General features: G+C 31.4%; 6 protein-coding genes across 7 annotated transcripts; 5 read left to right on the top strand and 1 right to left on the bottom strand.

Moving 5' to 3' along the window:
• The first annotated feature begins 155 nt into the window (after nucleotides 1–155).
• Nucleotides 156–1932, top strand: LOC126859416 (larval cuticle protein 65Ag1-like). The gene is made up of 2 exons (XM_050610733.1): nucleotides 156–245; nucleotides 1100–1932. The coding sequence occupies exons 1-2, from the start codon at nucleotides 234–236 to the stop codon at nucleotides 1520–1522; spliced, it is 435 nt and encodes a 144-aa protein (XP_050466690.1). The 5' UTR covers nucleotides 156–233; the 3' UTR covers nucleotides 1523–1932.
• Nucleotides 1933–2281: 349 nt separating this feature from the next.
• On the top strand, nucleotides 2282–3522 carry LOC126859278 (larval cuticle protein LCP-17-like). The gene is made up of 2 exons (XM_050610437.1): nucleotides 2282–2367; nucleotides 2818–3522. Exons 1-2 carry the CDS (start codon nucleotides 2356–2358, stop codon nucleotides 3244–3246), a joined length of 441 nt encoding a protein of 146 aa, XP_050466394.1. The 5' UTR covers nucleotides 2282–2355; the 3' UTR covers nucleotides 3247–3522.
• A 1281-nt stretch (nucleotides 3523–4803) lies between these two features.
• LOC126848271 (larval cuticle protein 65Ag1-like) lies at nucleotides 4804–5596 on the top strand (the record flags this gene model as incomplete). Its single annotated transcript, XM_050589078.1, has 1 exon — nucleotides 4804–5596. A coding segment is annotated over one exon (429 nt), but the record flags the coding sequence as incomplete, so codon positions are not given.
• Nucleotides 5597–5817: 221 nt separating this feature from the next.
• LOC126859351 (endocuticle structural glycoprotein SgAbd-3-like) lies at nucleotides 5818–8093 on the top strand. 2 transcript variants are annotated; one of them, XR_007688799.1, is made up of 3 exons: nucleotides 5818–6067; nucleotides 6499–7210; nucleotides 7686–8093. XR_007688799.1 is itself a non-coding variant. In XM_050610613.1 (2 exons), the coding sequence occupies exons 1-2, from the start codon at nucleotides 6056–6058 to the stop codon at nucleotides 6922–6924; spliced, it is 438 nt and encodes a 145-aa protein (XP_050466570.1). In that variant the 5' UTR covers nucleotides 5818–6055; the 3' UTR covers nucleotides 6925–7398. The 2 variants fall into 2 exon arrangements, 1 of the variants encoding a protein (XP_050466570.1); XM_050610613.1 differs by lacking the exon at nucleotides 7686–8093 and having other exon boundaries at nucleotides 6499–7398.
• An 898-nt stretch (nucleotides 8094–8991) lies between these two features.
• On the top strand, nucleotides 8992–10586 carry LOC126859222 (larval cuticle protein 65Ag1-like). The gene is made up of 2 exons (XM_050610306.1): nucleotides 8992–9279; nucleotides 9964–10586. The coding sequence occupies exons 1-2, from the start codon at nucleotides 9268–9270 to the stop codon at nucleotides 10396–10398; spliced, it is 447 nt and encodes a 148-aa protein (XP_050466263.1). The 5' UTR covers nucleotides 8992–9267; the 3' UTR covers nucleotides 10399–10586.
• Nucleotides 10587–11018: 432 nt separating this feature from the next.
• On the bottom strand, nucleotides 11019–14642 carry LOC126859082 (endocuticle structural glycoprotein SgAbd-4-like). The gene is made up of 2 exons (XM_050610059.1): nucleotides 14400–14642; nucleotides 11019–11558 (listed from the first exon to the last, which is right to left on the bottom strand). The coding sequence occupies exons 1-2, from the start codon at nucleotides 14409–14411 to the stop codon at nucleotides 11112–11114; spliced, it is 459 nt and encodes a 152-aa protein (XP_050466016.1). The 5' UTR covers nucleotides 14412–14642; the 3' UTR covers nucleotides 11019–11111.
• Between the last annotated feature and the right edge of the window lie 3108 nt (nucleotides 14643–17750).

Below are 17750 nucleotides of genomic sequence, written 5' to 3' on the forward strand. Positions count from 1 at the left end.
AATCTTGCCAAGGAGATCAAGTTTTGCATGTGTGTGCGTATCTTTGGCTCATCCGCAATTGTGGTTTATGGAAATAAGAAAAATGAGAAGAAGAGAGAAGAGCCTAAGGTATTTTAAAAATTTCTGAAACCTTCGAATGGCAGCTATATATAAAGCTAGCACAGAATATTAAGTTAGTGTAGTAAGAAATCTCCGAGAGCTGTAGCTAGAAAAATAGTATATCTTTCTTCGACATGAATTTATTAGTGAGTTCAATTTTTTATATGATTAAAACGCGTGTCTATTTTTGTAAACAAAATATTTTTGTATAATTTTTGTATAATATTTTGTATAATATTTTGTATAAATACGTACACAAGCAATTTCTCACAAACAATTATGAAGAAAAATTTTGTTTTAGTTTAAAACTAATCGACAATTTTGAGGTGCAAAAATTAAATAGTTATGCCATTACAGCTAGTTATGCTAATACAGTTACATATAATTAAAACATTATTTTTAAGTAATAAATAATAAGTTGTATATATATACAAAAGAAGTGCTAATACACACGCACACACAAAACAAATGTTAATAAAATAAATGTTATAAAAAACAAATATTATAAATAAAACAAACGTTATAAAAAAAATAAATAAGTCATTTATATTATATTTTTTATTTCTCTTGCTAATTTTTTTTCTGAAAATTTAAAGTTATTCTTAAATCTCTAATCATTAATTATACATATGTTGATTAATAAATATTTTATTGCAATTTAACAAATTATAGTCACACATTAATTATATGAAAATGTGTATTTATTTTATATTATACATTACCCAAAAAAAGTAACATAACGGAAAGCGTTTTATCAAATTATATTACATTTCGTAGAATAAAAATACATTTGACCAATAATAAATTACTTTTTAATATTGAATACAATAGAATTTAATTTAGACACATTTCACTTTCACTACAGAGATATTTCGGTGTTTCTATCATTTGCTAATTCGCTCTTGTCAGTATAAAAATATTCAGAAACTTTTTCATATTCTATAATTGAGTTTAAATTAACTTTATGGATTAAAGAACTATATGATTCCTTGCCTTTCAGACAATTACTTTGTGCGTTCTGATAGAAATGACAGCGATACAAGCAAAAACAGAAAGATTACCTGCAACAAAATCTAATACAAATCAGGCCAAGCTCCTTGTATTTCACCCGTTGCACCCTACGCTAATGCCGACGATTTCCTCAAGATCAACCGAGTCTCTTTACAATTATAACTATAACACTGATACTGGTATCAAAGCTCAAGAACACGGTCATCTCAATAATGTGGGTACCGATCAGGAGGCCATAGAAGTGCGAGGCAGCTATAGCTACAATGACAACGAGCAAAACACCTTCCAGGTCTCGTATGTAGCCAACGAAAATGGATTCCAGCCGGAGGGTGCTCATTTGCCTGAGATTCCGCCATTAATCAAGAAGGCTCTTCAATACATTGCCGAACATCTCGAAGAAAATGGGGAATAAGAAGATGACAGAAATATGAAAAAAATCGATAAATCGCAAAGGAGTCTTGATAAGATGACAGATCGAATAAAACATACCACAGACTCGATTGCGGAACTTTTGCGAGCGATGTCGAGCCACGGTTATTCGCGTCGTCATTATTTTTGTATTTGTATAATATTATCGTTAAATTTATATAATATTTTTACATAATTACTTTTATACCTTAAATTATTACTGCGAGTAAGTACACGCAGATCACATAATTAATATTAACTGCATGTAATTATTATAAATTATAAATAATTATTACATAAAATTTACGCGGTTTTTAATTTATTATTATTATTCTATTTTCTTATTTTCTTATATCTCTTATTTTTTTTTTCTTTTCTTTAAACCGTGTATTTATCATGTACTTTTTCACGCATATTGCCATTAAATAATTAAATTTGATAATATATATATATATATATATATATATATATATATATATATATATATATATCATAATACATAAAATATTTCGGCAACAAATTAAGTGAATTTATATTTCTTTATTAAGTTCAAGTTCAGCTAATTTTCTGTGATTTTATGCATATAGATTTGATCTCAGATTTAAAATCTTACCAAGACGATCAGGTTTTGCATATGTGCGCTTGCATATGTGTTTGACTCATCCGCAAACGTGTTTATTATTAGAATAAGAAAAATGACAAGAAAAGCCTAAGGTGTTTTAAAAATTCCGGATTCTTTAGATAGAAGATATATATAAAAGCTTGCATAGAATGTTAAGTCAGTGCAATAAGAAATCTCCGAGCTGTAGCTAGAAAAATAATATATCTTCTTTCGACATGAAATCATTAGTGAGTCCAATTTATTGTGCGAATAAAACCAGTGTATATTTTTGTGAATCGACACAAAAGCAATTTCTCTCAGACAAACATGAAAAATATTTTTTTTTAATTCAAAATACTGATCAATATTTTTGAAGTGCAAAAACTAAAATTAATATATGTATATATATATATATATATATATATATATATATATATATCATAATTCCTTTAATATTATACTAGATGATTTACCATAAAGCTACTGAATCGTTAATTGTATATAAATTGCTTAATATTTTATTGCAATTTAACAGATTATAATTGCACTATTTATGGAACGTAGATTATTTCGGTGTCTCTATTGCTTTTTAATCAATCTTTTCAGTATAAAAATATTCAGGACTTTTTACATTTTATAATAAAATTTAAATATCATATTTATGGTTTAAATAACTATATAATTCTTTGTCTTTTCAGACAATAACATTGTGCCTTCTGATACAAGCAACAGTGATAATAGCAAAAACAGTAAGATTACCTTCTGCTGTAAATCAGCTCAAGTTCTATGCAAAAACCAATACACCTATCATGGTATATACTACGCCAATACCATGGCATTACACCCCAAGGCCAAACAAATTTCTTTACAATTACAACTATAACACTGATACTGGCATCCAAGCTCAAGAACACGGTCATCTCAATAATGTGGGTACCGATCAGGAGGCCATAGAAGTGCGAGGCAGCTATAGCTATACTGACAACGAGGGTAAAACCTATCAGGTCTCGTATGTAGCCAACGAAAACGGATTCCAGCCGGAGGGTGCTCATTTACCTGAGGTACCGCCACTAATCAAGAAGGCTCTTCAATACATTGCTGAACATCCCGAGGAAAACGGGGAATAAGAACACCGGACGTGACAGAGAAATATGGCAAAAATCGGCAAATTGCAAGCGAATCTTGACAAGATGACAAATTGGAAAAAGCCTAGCGCGGACGCGATTGCGGTCGCTTTGAGGATTGATCCTCGTGGAGACCGACAATCTCGAGACACGGCTATTTGTGTCGTGATTATTTTTGTATTTGTACAATATTATTAATAAAGTTATATAATATTTGCATATAATATTATTATAATTTTATACCATTATTGATGAATGCACAGTAAATCTTGTAACATAAGCGTGTTAATATTTGGATAATATTCAATTAATTCCTGATGCACATTATTTTTCCTTTTTTTTCCCCAATGTCGGGATTTATAATATTGTCTCGACGAATCTTAAAATGGGTAAAAACTCACATTTTTTTTACTAAATTTAAATTCAGCTGATTTATTGTCATCTTACGCTTATAATCTCAGATTTAAAATCTTGCCAAGGAGATCAAGTTTTGCATGTGTGTGCGTATCTTTGGCTCATCCGCAATTGTGGTTTATGGAAATAAGAAAAATGAGAAGAAGAGAGAAGAGCCTAAGGTATTTTAAAAATTTCTGAAACCTTCGAATGGCAGCTATATATCAAGCTAGCACAGAATATTAAGTTAGTGTAGTAAGAAATCTCCGAGAGCTGTAGCTAGAAAAATAGTATATCTTTCTTCGACATGAATTTATTAGTGAGTTCAATTTTTTATATGATTAAAACGCGTGTCTATTTTTGTAAACAAAATATTTTTGTATAATTTTTGTATAATATTTTGTATAATATTTTGTATAAATACGTACACAAGCAATTTCTCACAAACAATTATGAAGAAAAATTTTGTTTTAGTTTAAAACTAATCGACAATTTTGAGGTGCAAAAATTAAATAGTTATGCCATTACAGCTAGTTATGCTAATACAGTTACATATAATTAAAACATTATTTTTAAGTAATAAATAATAAGTTGTATATATATACAAAAGAAGTGCTAATACACACGCACACACAAAACAAATGTTAATAAAATAAATGTTATAAAAAACAAATATTATAAATAAAACAAACGTTATAAAAAAAATAAATAAGTCATTTATATTATATTTTTTATTTCTCTTGCTAATTTTTTTTCTGAAAATTTAAAGTTATTCTTAAATCTCTAATCATTAATTATACATATGTTGATTAATAAATATTTTATTGCAATTTAACAAATTATAGTCACACATTAATTATATGAAAATGTGTATTTATTTTATATTATACATTACCCAAAAAAAGTAACATAACGGAAAGCGTTTTATCAAATTATATTACATTTCGTAGAATAAAAATACATTTGACCAATAATAAATTACTTTTTAATATTGAATACAATAGAATTTAATTTAGACACATTTCACTTTCACTACAGAGATATTTCGGTGTTTCTATCATTTGCTAATTCGCTCTTGTCAGTATAAAAATATTCAGAAACTTTTTCATATTCTATAATTGAGTTTAAATTAACTTTATGGATTAAAGAACTATATGATTCCTTGCCTTTCAGATAATTACTTTGTGCGTTCTGATAGAAATGACAGCGATACAAGCAAAAACAGAAAGATTACCTGCAACAAAATCTAATACAAATCAGGCCAAGCTCCTTGTATTTCACCCGTTGCACCCTACGCTAATGCCGACGATTTCCTCAAGATCAACCGAGTCTCTTTACAATTATAACTATAACACTGATACTGGCATCCAAGCTCAAGAACACGGTCATCTCAATAATGTGGGTACCGATCAGGAGGCCATAGAAGTGCGAGGCAGCTATAGCTACAATGACAACGAGCAAAACACCTTCCAGGTCTCGTATGTAGCCAACGAAAATGGATTCCAGCCGGAGGGTGCTCATTTGCCTGAGATTCCGCCATTAATCAAGAAGGCTCTTCAATACATTGCCGAACATCCCGAAGAAAATGGGGAATAAGAAGATGACAGAAATATGAAAAAAATCGATAAATCGCAAAGGAGTCTTGATAAGATGACAGATCGAATAAAACATACCACAGACTCGATTGCGGAACTTTTGCGAGCGATGTCGAGCCACGGTTATTCGCGTCGTCATTATTTTTGTATTTGTATAATATTATCGTTAAATTTATATAATATTTTTACATAATTACTTTTATACCTTAAATTATTACTGCGAGTAAGTACACGCAGATCACATAATTAATATTAACTGCATGTAATTATTATAAATTATAAATAATTATTACATAAAATTTACGCGGTTTTTAATTTATTATTATTATTCTATTTTCTTATTTTCTTATATCTCTTATTTTTTTTCTTTTCTTTAAACCGTGTATTTATCATGTACTTTTCACGCATATTGCCATTAAATAATTAAATTTGATAATATATATATATATATATATATATATATATATATATATATATCATAATACATAAAATATTTCGGCAACAAATTAAGTGAATTTATATTTCTTTATTAAGATCAAGTTCAGCTAATTTTCTGTGATTTTATGCATATAGATTTGATCTCAGATTTAAAATCTTACCAAGACGATCAGGTTTTGCATATGTGCGCTTGCATATGTGTTTGACTCATCCGCAAACGTGTTTATTATTAGAATAAGAAAAATGACAAGAAAAGCCTAAGGTGTTTTAAAAAATTCCGGATTCTTTAGATAGAAGATATATATAAAAGCTTGCATAGAATGTTAAGTCAGTGCAATAAGAAATCTCCGAGCTGTAGCTAGAAAAATAATATATCTTCTTTCGACATGAAATCATTAGTGAGTCCAATTTATTGTGCGAATAAAACCAGTGTATATTTTTGTGAATCGACACAAAAGCAATTTCTCTCAGACAAACATGAAAAATATTTTTTTTAATTCAAAATACTGATCAATATTTTTGAAGTGCAAAAACTAAAATTAATATATGTATATATATATATATATATCATAATTCCTTTAATATTATACTAGATGATTTACCATAAAGCTACTGAATCGTTAATTGTATATAAATTGCTTAATATTTTATTGCAATTTAACAGATTATAATTGCACTATTTATGGAACGTAGATTATTTCGGTGTCTCTATTGCTTTTTAATCAATCTTTTCAGTATAAAAATATTCAGGACTTTTTTTACATTTTATAATAAAATTTAAATATCATATTTATGGTTTAAATAACTATATAATTCTTTGTCTTTTCAGACAATAACATTGTGCCTTCTGATAAAAGCAACAGTGATAATAGCAAAAACAGTAAGATTACCTCCTGTTGTAAATCAGCTCAAGTTCTATGCAAAAACCTATAAACCTATCATGGTATATACTACGCCAATACCATGGCATTACACCCCAAGGCCAAACAAATTTCTTTACAATTACAACTATAACACTGATACTGGCATCCAAGCTCAAGAACACGGTCATCTTAATAATGTAGGCACTAATCAAGAGGCCATGGAAGCGCGAGGTAGCTACACTGACAATGAGGGCAATACTTTCCAAGTTTCGTATATAGCTAATGAGAATGGATTTCAACCAGAGGGTGCTCACTTGTCCATAGTACCACCATTAATTAGAAAGGCTCTTCAATATATCGCCGAACATCCCGAAGAGAGTGAAAATGAATAAGAACGCTGGACATAACAGAAAAATGGCAAAATCAGAAAATCATAAAGTCGAGCCTTGACAAGATGATAGATTGAAAAACGCCTAGCGCGGACTTAATCGCAGTCGGACTTTCGCAAGCAATATTGAAACACGGCTATTTGCGTCGTAATTATTTTTTTATTTGTATATTATTATCTTGTTAAATCTAAATAAATCTTGCCAAGGAGATTAGGTTTTTCATGCATTCGGCTTATTGGCAAATTTAAATATGAAATATGAAAAATGACAAGCAGATAGAAAAGGGTAAGTATTTTCTCCAAGATATCTTCGGCTAGCAGATATATAAGGCTTGCATAGCGTATTAAGTCAGTGTAGTAAGAAATTTCTGAACTGCAGTTAGGAAGAAAGTATATCTTTATTCGACATAAATTTATTAGTAAGTGTGAATTTTTGTGCGAATAAAATGCGTGTAAAACAATACCATGAGATCTGTATATGCAGTCCACGAATTTACTATAATATTTTTGTAAATTAAATATTTTTGTAAATTGAATATTTTTGTCAATCAAGACAACAATTTCCTTTATGGAATAATGACCTCAATTCACGTTTCAATTGAATGTATCATATTAACAAATTTTAGTCCTTATTGTTTGTTAATCGATCTTGTCAATATAAATACGTTTAGGAATTTTTCTGTATTCTACAATAAAATTTAAATCAAATTTACAATACGTATGATTTAAAAAAATATATATAATTCATTATTTTTTCAGAAATAGTTACTTTGTCCGTTTTGAAAGCGATAGTGATAATAGTTCAGAAAAACGATGAAGTGAGCAGCTGCCAAATCCTGGATAAACATGGTAAAGATTATTTTTGCAGTTACTATTGCTACTACAATGACACCGGCGTTCAAGTTCAGAAATACGGTAATCCCATTAGTGTGAGCACTGAAAATATTCAGAAAACGCAAAATAAAAATTACAACATCAAAAAGATTGGCAAAACTACGAAAAGTACGTCGTTACTACGGTATTTCCCAATCATAACTTCAAAACCTTCTGCAACTTCTCGAGGGTTTAATAAATAAGGGGGTGAGACCACCGCCATCATCCACGTCATCTACGTCATTCAGGCCATCCATATCCTCCACGGTACTTCAAAATTATTGTCTCAATCACACAGATATCGAGTAAAAGGCACGAGGTAGTTACAGCTACTTTGACAATGTTTAAATTGATCGACGCGCGGTTGCATCGAGACATGAAGTACGCAAGTTAGCAATCTCAAAATTTAGCCTTTCTTGTGATCATTTCTATATTCTTTTGCTTATATAAATTTTTATTTTTATGACATTTGTATATTTATATATAAGAAGAAAATCACACAATAATATTTTATAAATAAATTATCAATATAAGCATATTTCTTATTGAATTGATATTTATCAAGGCAATACTTGGTTTAATCATTATGTCAACGGTTGTTTACAATATTTTTTTACAACAACAGCGTTAATAATACAAATTATTATTATGTGCGTGTGTATGTCAAAGCGCTAAAAGTGTAGAAAATTTGATGCACTATTCGCAAATTTCTTCACGCGTGAGCATCGTTTTCCTTCAAAAATTTTTATAATCTATGATATATGCTATATACTATAATAATATATTATAAAAAAATCGATTTAAAATCTTGCCAAGGAGATCAGGTTTTACATGCGCGTTTGACTCATCCATAAATATAGTTTATTGGAATAAGAAAAATGACAAGCAGATAAAAGAACTTCCGGTACTTTTAAAAGGTCCGAAATTTTTTGTATGTCAGACATATAAAGCTTGCATAGAATATTAAGTTAGTGTAGTAAGAAATTTTCGAGCTGTAGCTAGGAAAATAGTATATCTTTATTTTGCAAAATTAATAACTCGTGTAACTTTATTATGTAATTTTTGCATATTAAATATAAAATGTTTAAATAATAAATTTAAATCTAAATTAAATTAAAAATCTAATAATAGAGTTTATATAACTCTGAATGAGTAAATTTTTTGTCTAAATTTAGTTTCAGCCAGTTTTTGTGATTTTAGACACAGACACATCATCACACTTAAAATCCCATCAAGGAGAACAAGTTCTGCATATGTATGCGTGAGTCTTATCCGTAAATCTCGTATACATATACATATAATTACACGTTGAAATGTGTGATAGACAAGGGGATCTGAGGGATGTAAGACTTAATTAAAGTTATTAGAAGATCCTTTAGATGACGGATACATATAAAGCCTGAATGAGATGTTAAGTCAGTGTAGTGAGAAATTTCGGAGCTATAGCTAAGAACATAGTACATCTTTTCTCAACATGAATCGATTGGTGAGTCCGAATTTTGTGAGTAAGAAATTACGTAAGGCAGTATCATGAGATTGTATACGCGATAGATAAAGCCCTGAGACAAGATCTATTGATATGGTTACGATGTCCTGCGATATGAACTTTTAGTAGTTTTTTAGCCTAGCCAATATAAGCTGCATCGCAATTGCAAGAGTTAAGTAATTTTGTAAACAACTATTTTAATTGTATTTCTAGTCGCAAGTTTTTGATACAATTTTGTGGTGGATAATGGATTTTTTAATTTCACACTGGTACTTTTGAAGGGACTCAATATATTTAACAAGCAATCCCTCATGGTTTTTTTTTTCATTTTTGACAGCTTTTTTCTATTTTTTGTTTACTGACCGCTCTTTATATTTTACAATTTATTTTTAACATTGAAGAGAGTCTAGTTCTTGAAATGTCTGTGTTTTTTTATAATTTACATCTTACTTATATTATTCGCGCCTTGTAAATTTTGTATTTATTTTGTTTTTTAATTTGTTTTAATTTTATCTTGCGTTTTAAATTTTTAAACTGTGACTTATGTTACACGGACATTCGTTAATTGCTTCTTCAACTTTTTTATCGATTTGGTTATTAACTTTTGAGCCTTTTTATTATATTTAATTTAAATTAAATGTACAATACATAATTAAAAAAATATATGATTTTTTATCTTTGCAGGCAATCATTTTATGTATTTTAATGGAAGCTGTGCTGATAATAGCAAAAACAGAAAGATTATCAGCCGATAAGTCCAATACCAATAAGTTCGTAGCGTTTGCTGGACAGGCACCGCATTACCTAACAAGCTTTACAACTACAGCACAACCAAGCAACAAGCTTTACAGCTATAGTTATAACATTGATGGCATTCAGGCTGAAGAGGACGGTCACCTCAATCATATAAACACCGAGCAGGAGGCCTTGGAGGCACGAGGTAGCTACACTTATACTGACGCCGAAGGAAATACCTTTCACGTCTTGTATGTAGCCAACGAGAATGGATTCCAGCCGGAAGGTGCTCATTTGCCCAAAGTACCACCATTGATTAAAAAAGCTCTTCAATATATTGCCGAACATTCCGAAGAGAATGGCGAGCAAGAAGAAGAACATTAAACTGGAAAATTATTTTTAAAAAAATCGACCAATTCACGCAAGTATAAACATAGAATGTTAAATTAGTGTACTAAGAAATCTCTGAGCTGTAGCTAGAAAAATAGCGTATCTTTCTTCGACATGAATTCATTGGTGAGTCCAATTTTTTGGATATAAATGCATTGCGAATAAAATGTATTATGTGTAAATTTTGTTTTTCTCATTTTAAAACTGATCAATAACATCAAAATGTAAAAATTAAATAGTTTACCAAATCGGTAAAAATATGATGTTCGATCTTTCTCTTATAATGACTTTTATCTTAACATATATATCTTTATTTAACATGAATTTATGAATGAGTCCAAATTTTTGTGCAAGTAACATGCATTTCATAATGCAATGTTACAAGCTATTTACTTGCTCTAAAAAGGATGCAGACTCGTTAAGAAATGTATTATATAAGAAAATGAAACGTATTTACATATATAGATTGAATAAAATTTCAACGTATACTTACTTAGTTATTGCTAGCGTAAACATTCGAACGTGATATCTAATTGACTATTCATTTCACTTTAAAATAATAATAACGATAAAAATGACAGTAGAAGATTGAAACACAGTAGACCTGGGAGAAATATCTACAAAAATACGAGTTTATTGGATGTCACATCACACGATGCGGTAAATATATGGGATGTTGTGGATGGATTTAATTTAAGGGCGCGCATTTAATTTCGTTTATTCGAGAAGAGTCTCTGCGGGCGATTGTCACGAGGCACAGCATTCTGCGTCGGCCTGTCCTTCTCGATCGGTTCCGGGGTCGTAGGTTGTTTAGCAAGCCAGTCCAGGGCACGTTGTATTTCCGGTGGGACGGGCGGCGGGGTGGGGAGATGGGAACCAGCCACCTGGGCGCCGAATTCATCGGCGGTCCAGCTTATGGAGATAGGGGTTCCGTCCGGGGCGTTGTACTGAACGGAGCCCTGGATGAGCTGCGTCTCGTCTTCGGTGCCGGCGTACTTGCGACTGCCGGTCTCTTGCTGGATGATTCCGCCCGCCGTTTCATAAGCGAAGGAATAATGTCCGCGGGTATCGCCAAGATCTTGCGAGTAACTCAAGACCTTCTCCGGCTCCGGGGAAAATTGGCCGTGGGCCAATCCAAGCAAGGCTATCAACAACTGAAAATGTAAAAGTAAAGTTAGTATCTTTTTTTTATTTTGTCATTGTGTGTATCTTTTTTTGACAATAAGTATATATTATTATTAATCTTGAAATTGTTACACGCAGCATCGATTTATATGTGTTATGTATCTGCCGTTTATTAAAATTTATGTTTAAAGATTAGACTTGCAGGAGGGATTTAAAAATAAATAATTATTTGTAGAAATGCATTTAAATGTTGCGATAATTTGATCGATTATTTTGACGTTGTTTATTTTAAAGGCGACGTAAATCTCTCATTAATAAAATTTATATTTCTGCTTTATATTAAAATCTAAAATGTTTCACAAAATTAGTCTCTCTTGACTTATTCGCGAAAGCATGCGCGATAGTTTGCATAATGGCCCGGTGATTAATGATTTATCATAAATCGAGTTAATTACATCATTTTATCATGGATTAACGTCGTTTCTCGAATTTAATGGGACGGCGATGACACCGGGCGTCCTTCTTGCAACGGACTCTCACTTATAATAAGTAATAATATATTGACTTCACATGGCGAACGTTTACACTAAATTTACTTTCATAGACTTTGCAGCTATAAAGGCCTAATATTAAAAATACTAAAAATGTGATTCGCATTATCATGCGAATATCTTATAAGACTAGAATATCTAATAGACAGATTTGACACGTGATAATCAAGACGATGGTATCCGGACAGAAGCAACATCGAAAGCCGACTAATTGTGTTTCTATTTCGAAGAGAATCGTCTAACAACGTCGATGCAGCAGCGAAGAGTGGAGAACTGTCTATACGACTATACGCTTTGTAATCCTCGTTATGTCCGTCCCATAAAGAGACGCCGGAGATACCTTTCCCCGTGAAAGGTCAGTACAAGATAAATGTGTTGGTGGATAGGTAGGTCACGGTGTGTTGATTGCGATCGGTAAGAGGAACGGGAGGGCATCGCACGCTAATGACACCATATTACAATCGCTTTGAACGTGACTTTTTCCCATAATCATAGTTTCCAATTAACATAAAAGATGCCGATTCATTTTGTCCCGGTTTAACAGAGTAAATTTGTCACCGTGCAATACCGGATTCAATTGTATTCGACATAAATACACGTATTCTCTTTAATCGGAGAGAGATGAATCTTATAAGGAGCGCCGATATTAACATGATTGTAATTTATATATAAATATAAATAAAAACTCTAAAAATAGATTGAAAAAATAGTTCTTTAGAAAGATAGTTCTTTGAAAGATAAAATAGTGTACTATGTTTTGTTTCCTTTATTGCTTTAAACTTTTAACGCTTTAATTTAAATCTCTCTTAATTTACATTTTGCAATATTTTATATTCTTTAGCCATTTATTGCAATTTTTCTTAGCTGCTTCGAGATATATTATTCTCCATAATAACATCATTAACTAATAATAATATATAACTAATAATAATTTACTAAATATCGAGTGAATGTTTTGGATCGGTCGGCCATTTGTGTTTTCTGTGCGAGAAAGTAAATGCTTAGAAAAAAATATATATATGTGTGCGTGTGTGTATGTGTGTGTAAGTTAAATTTAAAACTTGTTAATGGACGATTATCCTCTATATAAGACGCGTGACAATGTTGTCGTTAGGTGAGCTTTGCAATTTAATGAAGTTATGTAATTTAATAGATTACATAATATTGTAATAATGATTTTGTGCCGTGAAACTTTCATTCGATGACGAATAGCCCTATCACACACATAACATTATATCATGCACGATCGTTTATGAATATGTAGGTGTGACCAATTTTTATTTCGCGATTTTAAGAAATCAATGATGCGATTTGCGCTCATTGTTATGGAAATTAAATATATGGAGATGTATGTGAAAATTGAATACGCGTCCTATTTTTCAAGAGAAATTATCGCAAGGAAAAATTTATATCCGAGTTTTATCGACATTTTTATCAAAATGATTTATCATAACTGCATAACCATAGTAAAATAAAGAACTAAATGGCATTAATAAATGATTTGTAAATAATAAAATCTGTATTGAGAGAAGAGAGATAGAGAGAGAAGAAAGAGATTGATGGTGCCAATTTAAAATGCACATATTAATGAACATAATGAAAGTGCCAGTTAATCTATTTTATATTGCCGAAGCCTAATATAATGCTTAATCTTATGTCAAAAATGTACTATATATATATATATATATATATATATATATATATATATATATATATATATTTTTTTTATCTGTAATTTATGTGTAGTTAGTTCCTTTTGTGTGTTCCTGATACATGAAGCTCGTAAAGTTACAAGAGTACAATGGCACATCATACTTTATCTGCGTTACTCGTAAAAGCTTCTTCCACAAAAGCAGTCTCCCTCGTAAAATTATAACTTATGTTTATACATATATACTAAAATAAAAACTATTCTTGTAAGTATCTGATAAAAACATATTATTAGATCTTTTTTATATAAAATATGTAATTTTTTTTTTTAATATCGAAGAATACAAAAACGGGGAACATAAAACAGTTTAAGTCAATGTAAATTTACCTTTTAATTCAAATTATTTATATCATCATAAACTTGTCAAAGTGAAATTTTTCTGCGATTATTCAGCATTCATAAAAGAAAAATATTATTGATTCTTTGATTTCCCTTTTACGCTTTTATTTTCTCTACATAATTATATTATTCATTTAGCATATTGCACACTTTGTGCATCAAATAGACTGTATTATGAATCGGTAATTTAAAGATTAATTATTATTCAATAAATTTTACTATTAACTCGTATAAAATTTTGAGAAAGATTTAAAGAGAAGCACACTTACCAGGTTACGCATGTTGCCGACTCCACGATTGACTCGCGCGTTTTATATACAGTTACGATGCACGTGTCCGAGAAAGTGAAGCGCCTCGAGCGGGGTACAGGTTCTTTTTTAAGTAAAATAAATAATTCTGACAAAATGGCAGATAAGCAAACAAACGCAGACAGACAGTGTCACATGTAGAGCGTCGCTCGCCTCTCTCGATGATCGCCGGCGTGGAGTTCGCGAGCAACTCTCGGATCGTTGGGGGCAGAGCCGGACCTTTATATCGCCGGAGTCCATCGAAGCGGAGGCGCCGGTCTTTACATAACCCGGGAAAGTTCATTTCGGCGTAGCGGCGTCACGCTGCCCCTGAGAGTTCTAAAATCGGGAGCACCAAGTGTCACCCCCGCTCGAAATCTCCGCGATCCGCGGTCTTCTTCACCTGCGTTCGCCACCTGCCTCCGGCGACCATTCACACCTGCGACGCGCATCGCGGTATAAGCGAGCGACACCGGGATTTTCCTCTTTCGAATCGAACGAGACGGCGATGTCGGCTGTGCGGCTTGCAGTTTTCGCGCTTACGTAATAAGACGACATGAGGCAAACGACGATTACCTTGCGCAACCTGCGAAGGCTCTCGGATATACAGCGACTTCTCTTTTTCGATCGGGCTCTCCGAGATCATCGTTCTGATCTCCGCGGGTGGGTCGATGAAGAGAAGAAGATTGCGAAGAACATCGATTTTCAAGGAAACGATCTAATCCCTTGATGTTCCGACAGATATCTCAAAGATTAATTAATATAGTAAAAATCAAGATTTAATAATGTAAAGACACATAATAAATGTAATATCTCTGACTGACAGGCTTACTCTGACAGCTGAAAGTGATGATGATTTGTGGACTCTTGATTAATGCCTTAATACATAAATTTATGCGCATATCGGAACACATATGTGCATTTATCGTATATATTCTTCGTAATTCGTGTGTTAACGCATTAATAATTATGTTGTAAAAATTAGAATAATTTAGACAGCAAAGTCATTAATGTTTTATGATCTTGCTGGATTCGAGGTAGTTGGTTGCAGCATCTGCTTGTAATCGCGATTGAGGTATTTACGAAATACATCTTGCATAGTTTTGTATCACAAAATTCTAAGATTCTGTGAAGAAATTTCTACGAGAAGATTAGAGAAGTCATGATAAGTTTCAAAAAAATCTAAAATTTGGAGAAACGGAGTTATTTTTATGTTAAATGACACAAGAAAGCATTCCAAAAACTCTACGAAAACTAAATGTCGAGGCGACTTTTATCATCATATAAATTTTTAAACGAATAATCATAGATTTTGGAATAGAAATTGTTAATCTATTCGGATGTTAGATGTGCGAACGCGATCATGTGGAGAAGATAATGATTGGAATTATTCAACAAGAAGCTGTAAAAATGTCTATGTGGGTTTTTAATGTCAAACAAGCGCGTACAATGTTCCATCGTGAAAGGGCATCTCTCTCACTCGCTGCAATCCTAAAATCTGGATATCTCCATCGAGATCAGAGAATGCGCAGAAATTGAGCAACAGTTGCTTCTATTCTAATACAGCCCTGATCATCGCGAAACTCATCCTCGTGTTGTTATTTACGCCATCGTACATAATTTCTAGCACGTGTAATATTATGATGACATTCCGAATTTACAAACTTGACGCTGCCGTGACATAAATTTGAACAGCTAATTGCACAGATACTTCTCTCTTTGCAATAAAGAAAAGAAGATTACGTTCAATTGTACTTACCGGATAATGACACCAGCGTCTTGAGCACTGGTTACCCAGTCCTCCGTGGGAATTAAGTTTGATCGCGGCCAAACTGGTCCTTGGCCTAATGATCTTACCGCCGTATTACGTGCGCACTCGCGCAAATGCACGCGCCTAGATGAGAGAATATTACAAGATAATAAATATTTATCGTGAAAGAGAGGGCTCGCGCAGTGAAAGGAAACGGAATCTTTTCTGCCGTTTTAAACGTGAGCCTTTCGAATAGTTAAGCATACAGACATAATTACGTTGACAAGTCAAATAAAAACCGGACTGTTTTCAAAACATTTTATTTGATCAAAATATTTTTAGCGCACACCCAAATTATTTTTCTACATTGTTTAAAATCTAAATAGTTTTGCCACTAAATTGGCATTCTTTTTTTTTCTTATGTCATAAAAAATAATGAGACATATCTAAAGCTAATATCTTGCGCACGAAAGAATTTGTGACAAAAATACTTAGATTTTAGTGGAAACTATATAGAAAAATACTTGGGTGTGCGCTACAAATATTTTGATCAAATAAAATATTTTGGAAAAAGTCCGATTTATATTTGACTTGCCCGCATAAATATATCCCGTAATTTTCCATTTTTTACGTATATTTCTGTAAATAATGTAGCTTGTAAGTTTTCGGAGAGTTTAGAGAGTTTGTTTATGATGAGGGTTGTTTGTATAGAATCTTGTTTATTTTTTAAACATTGCTGTAATGTATAGTTATTATAAAAAACTATAAAAATTTGAATAAATTAAAAAATTAAAATAAAGAAAAAAGATTAGAATAAAATACGTTTCTACTTGCAAAAATAAAGACGCGATTAAAAGATAAATGGTAAAAATGGATCTTTATGTCTGCTTTCTGCGGAAACTTAAAGCATCGCAGTAGATACAGTTGCTACTCGACAGGCGAACGGCAACGTTTCACTTGTTGCCTGTATTCAAGATCAGTCTGCATTCACTATTCAGTATCGTTTTAAGTTTGTGAATTAAATATCTTGGGAGAAGAAAGTTCTACGCATTATATTTAAATTGTCACATTATTTGAGTGTGTTGTTTAAACAGCTGTTGTATTTATTAGGGAACCCTAAAGACATAAAGAACATCTCGCTTTTGCAGTTTATGTTCTTTATAACATCCATAAATCTCTTTTACTATATATTTTCTACGAGATCTAAAAGGATGAACAAACTGCGATAATGTTAAATATGGATAGACAATTGTTTTAGAACGGATTTAAAGGGATCTTGTACCGAGAGGGAAAAATACCAGGCTGTCAATCATTTACATTAAGAATTAGTCGTTCATATTAGTATAGTGATATGATTCTCAAGTGCAAAATCTCATATATTGCGAGTATACACAGTTATAATGTGTAATAAAACATAATCTCTTGAAATATTAATTGTCATTATTTATATGCAAAAATAAATGGAATAATTTTCCATATTTAAGCTCAATATCTTAGATCAAATTTAGATTAAACAAATGAGCATAAACGAATATCATTTAATAAGCATGAAAAAACGTCAATTATAAATTAAAAATTTTTTT

This window comes from Cataglyphis hispanica, chromosome 1, assembly GCF_021464435.1.
Source record: "Cataglyphis hispanica isolate Lineage 1 chromosome 1, ULB_Chis1_1.0, whole genome shotgun sequence".
Lineage (NCBI taxonomy): Eukaryota > Metazoa > Arthropoda > Insecta > Hymenoptera > Formicidae > Cataglyphis > Cataglyphis hispanica.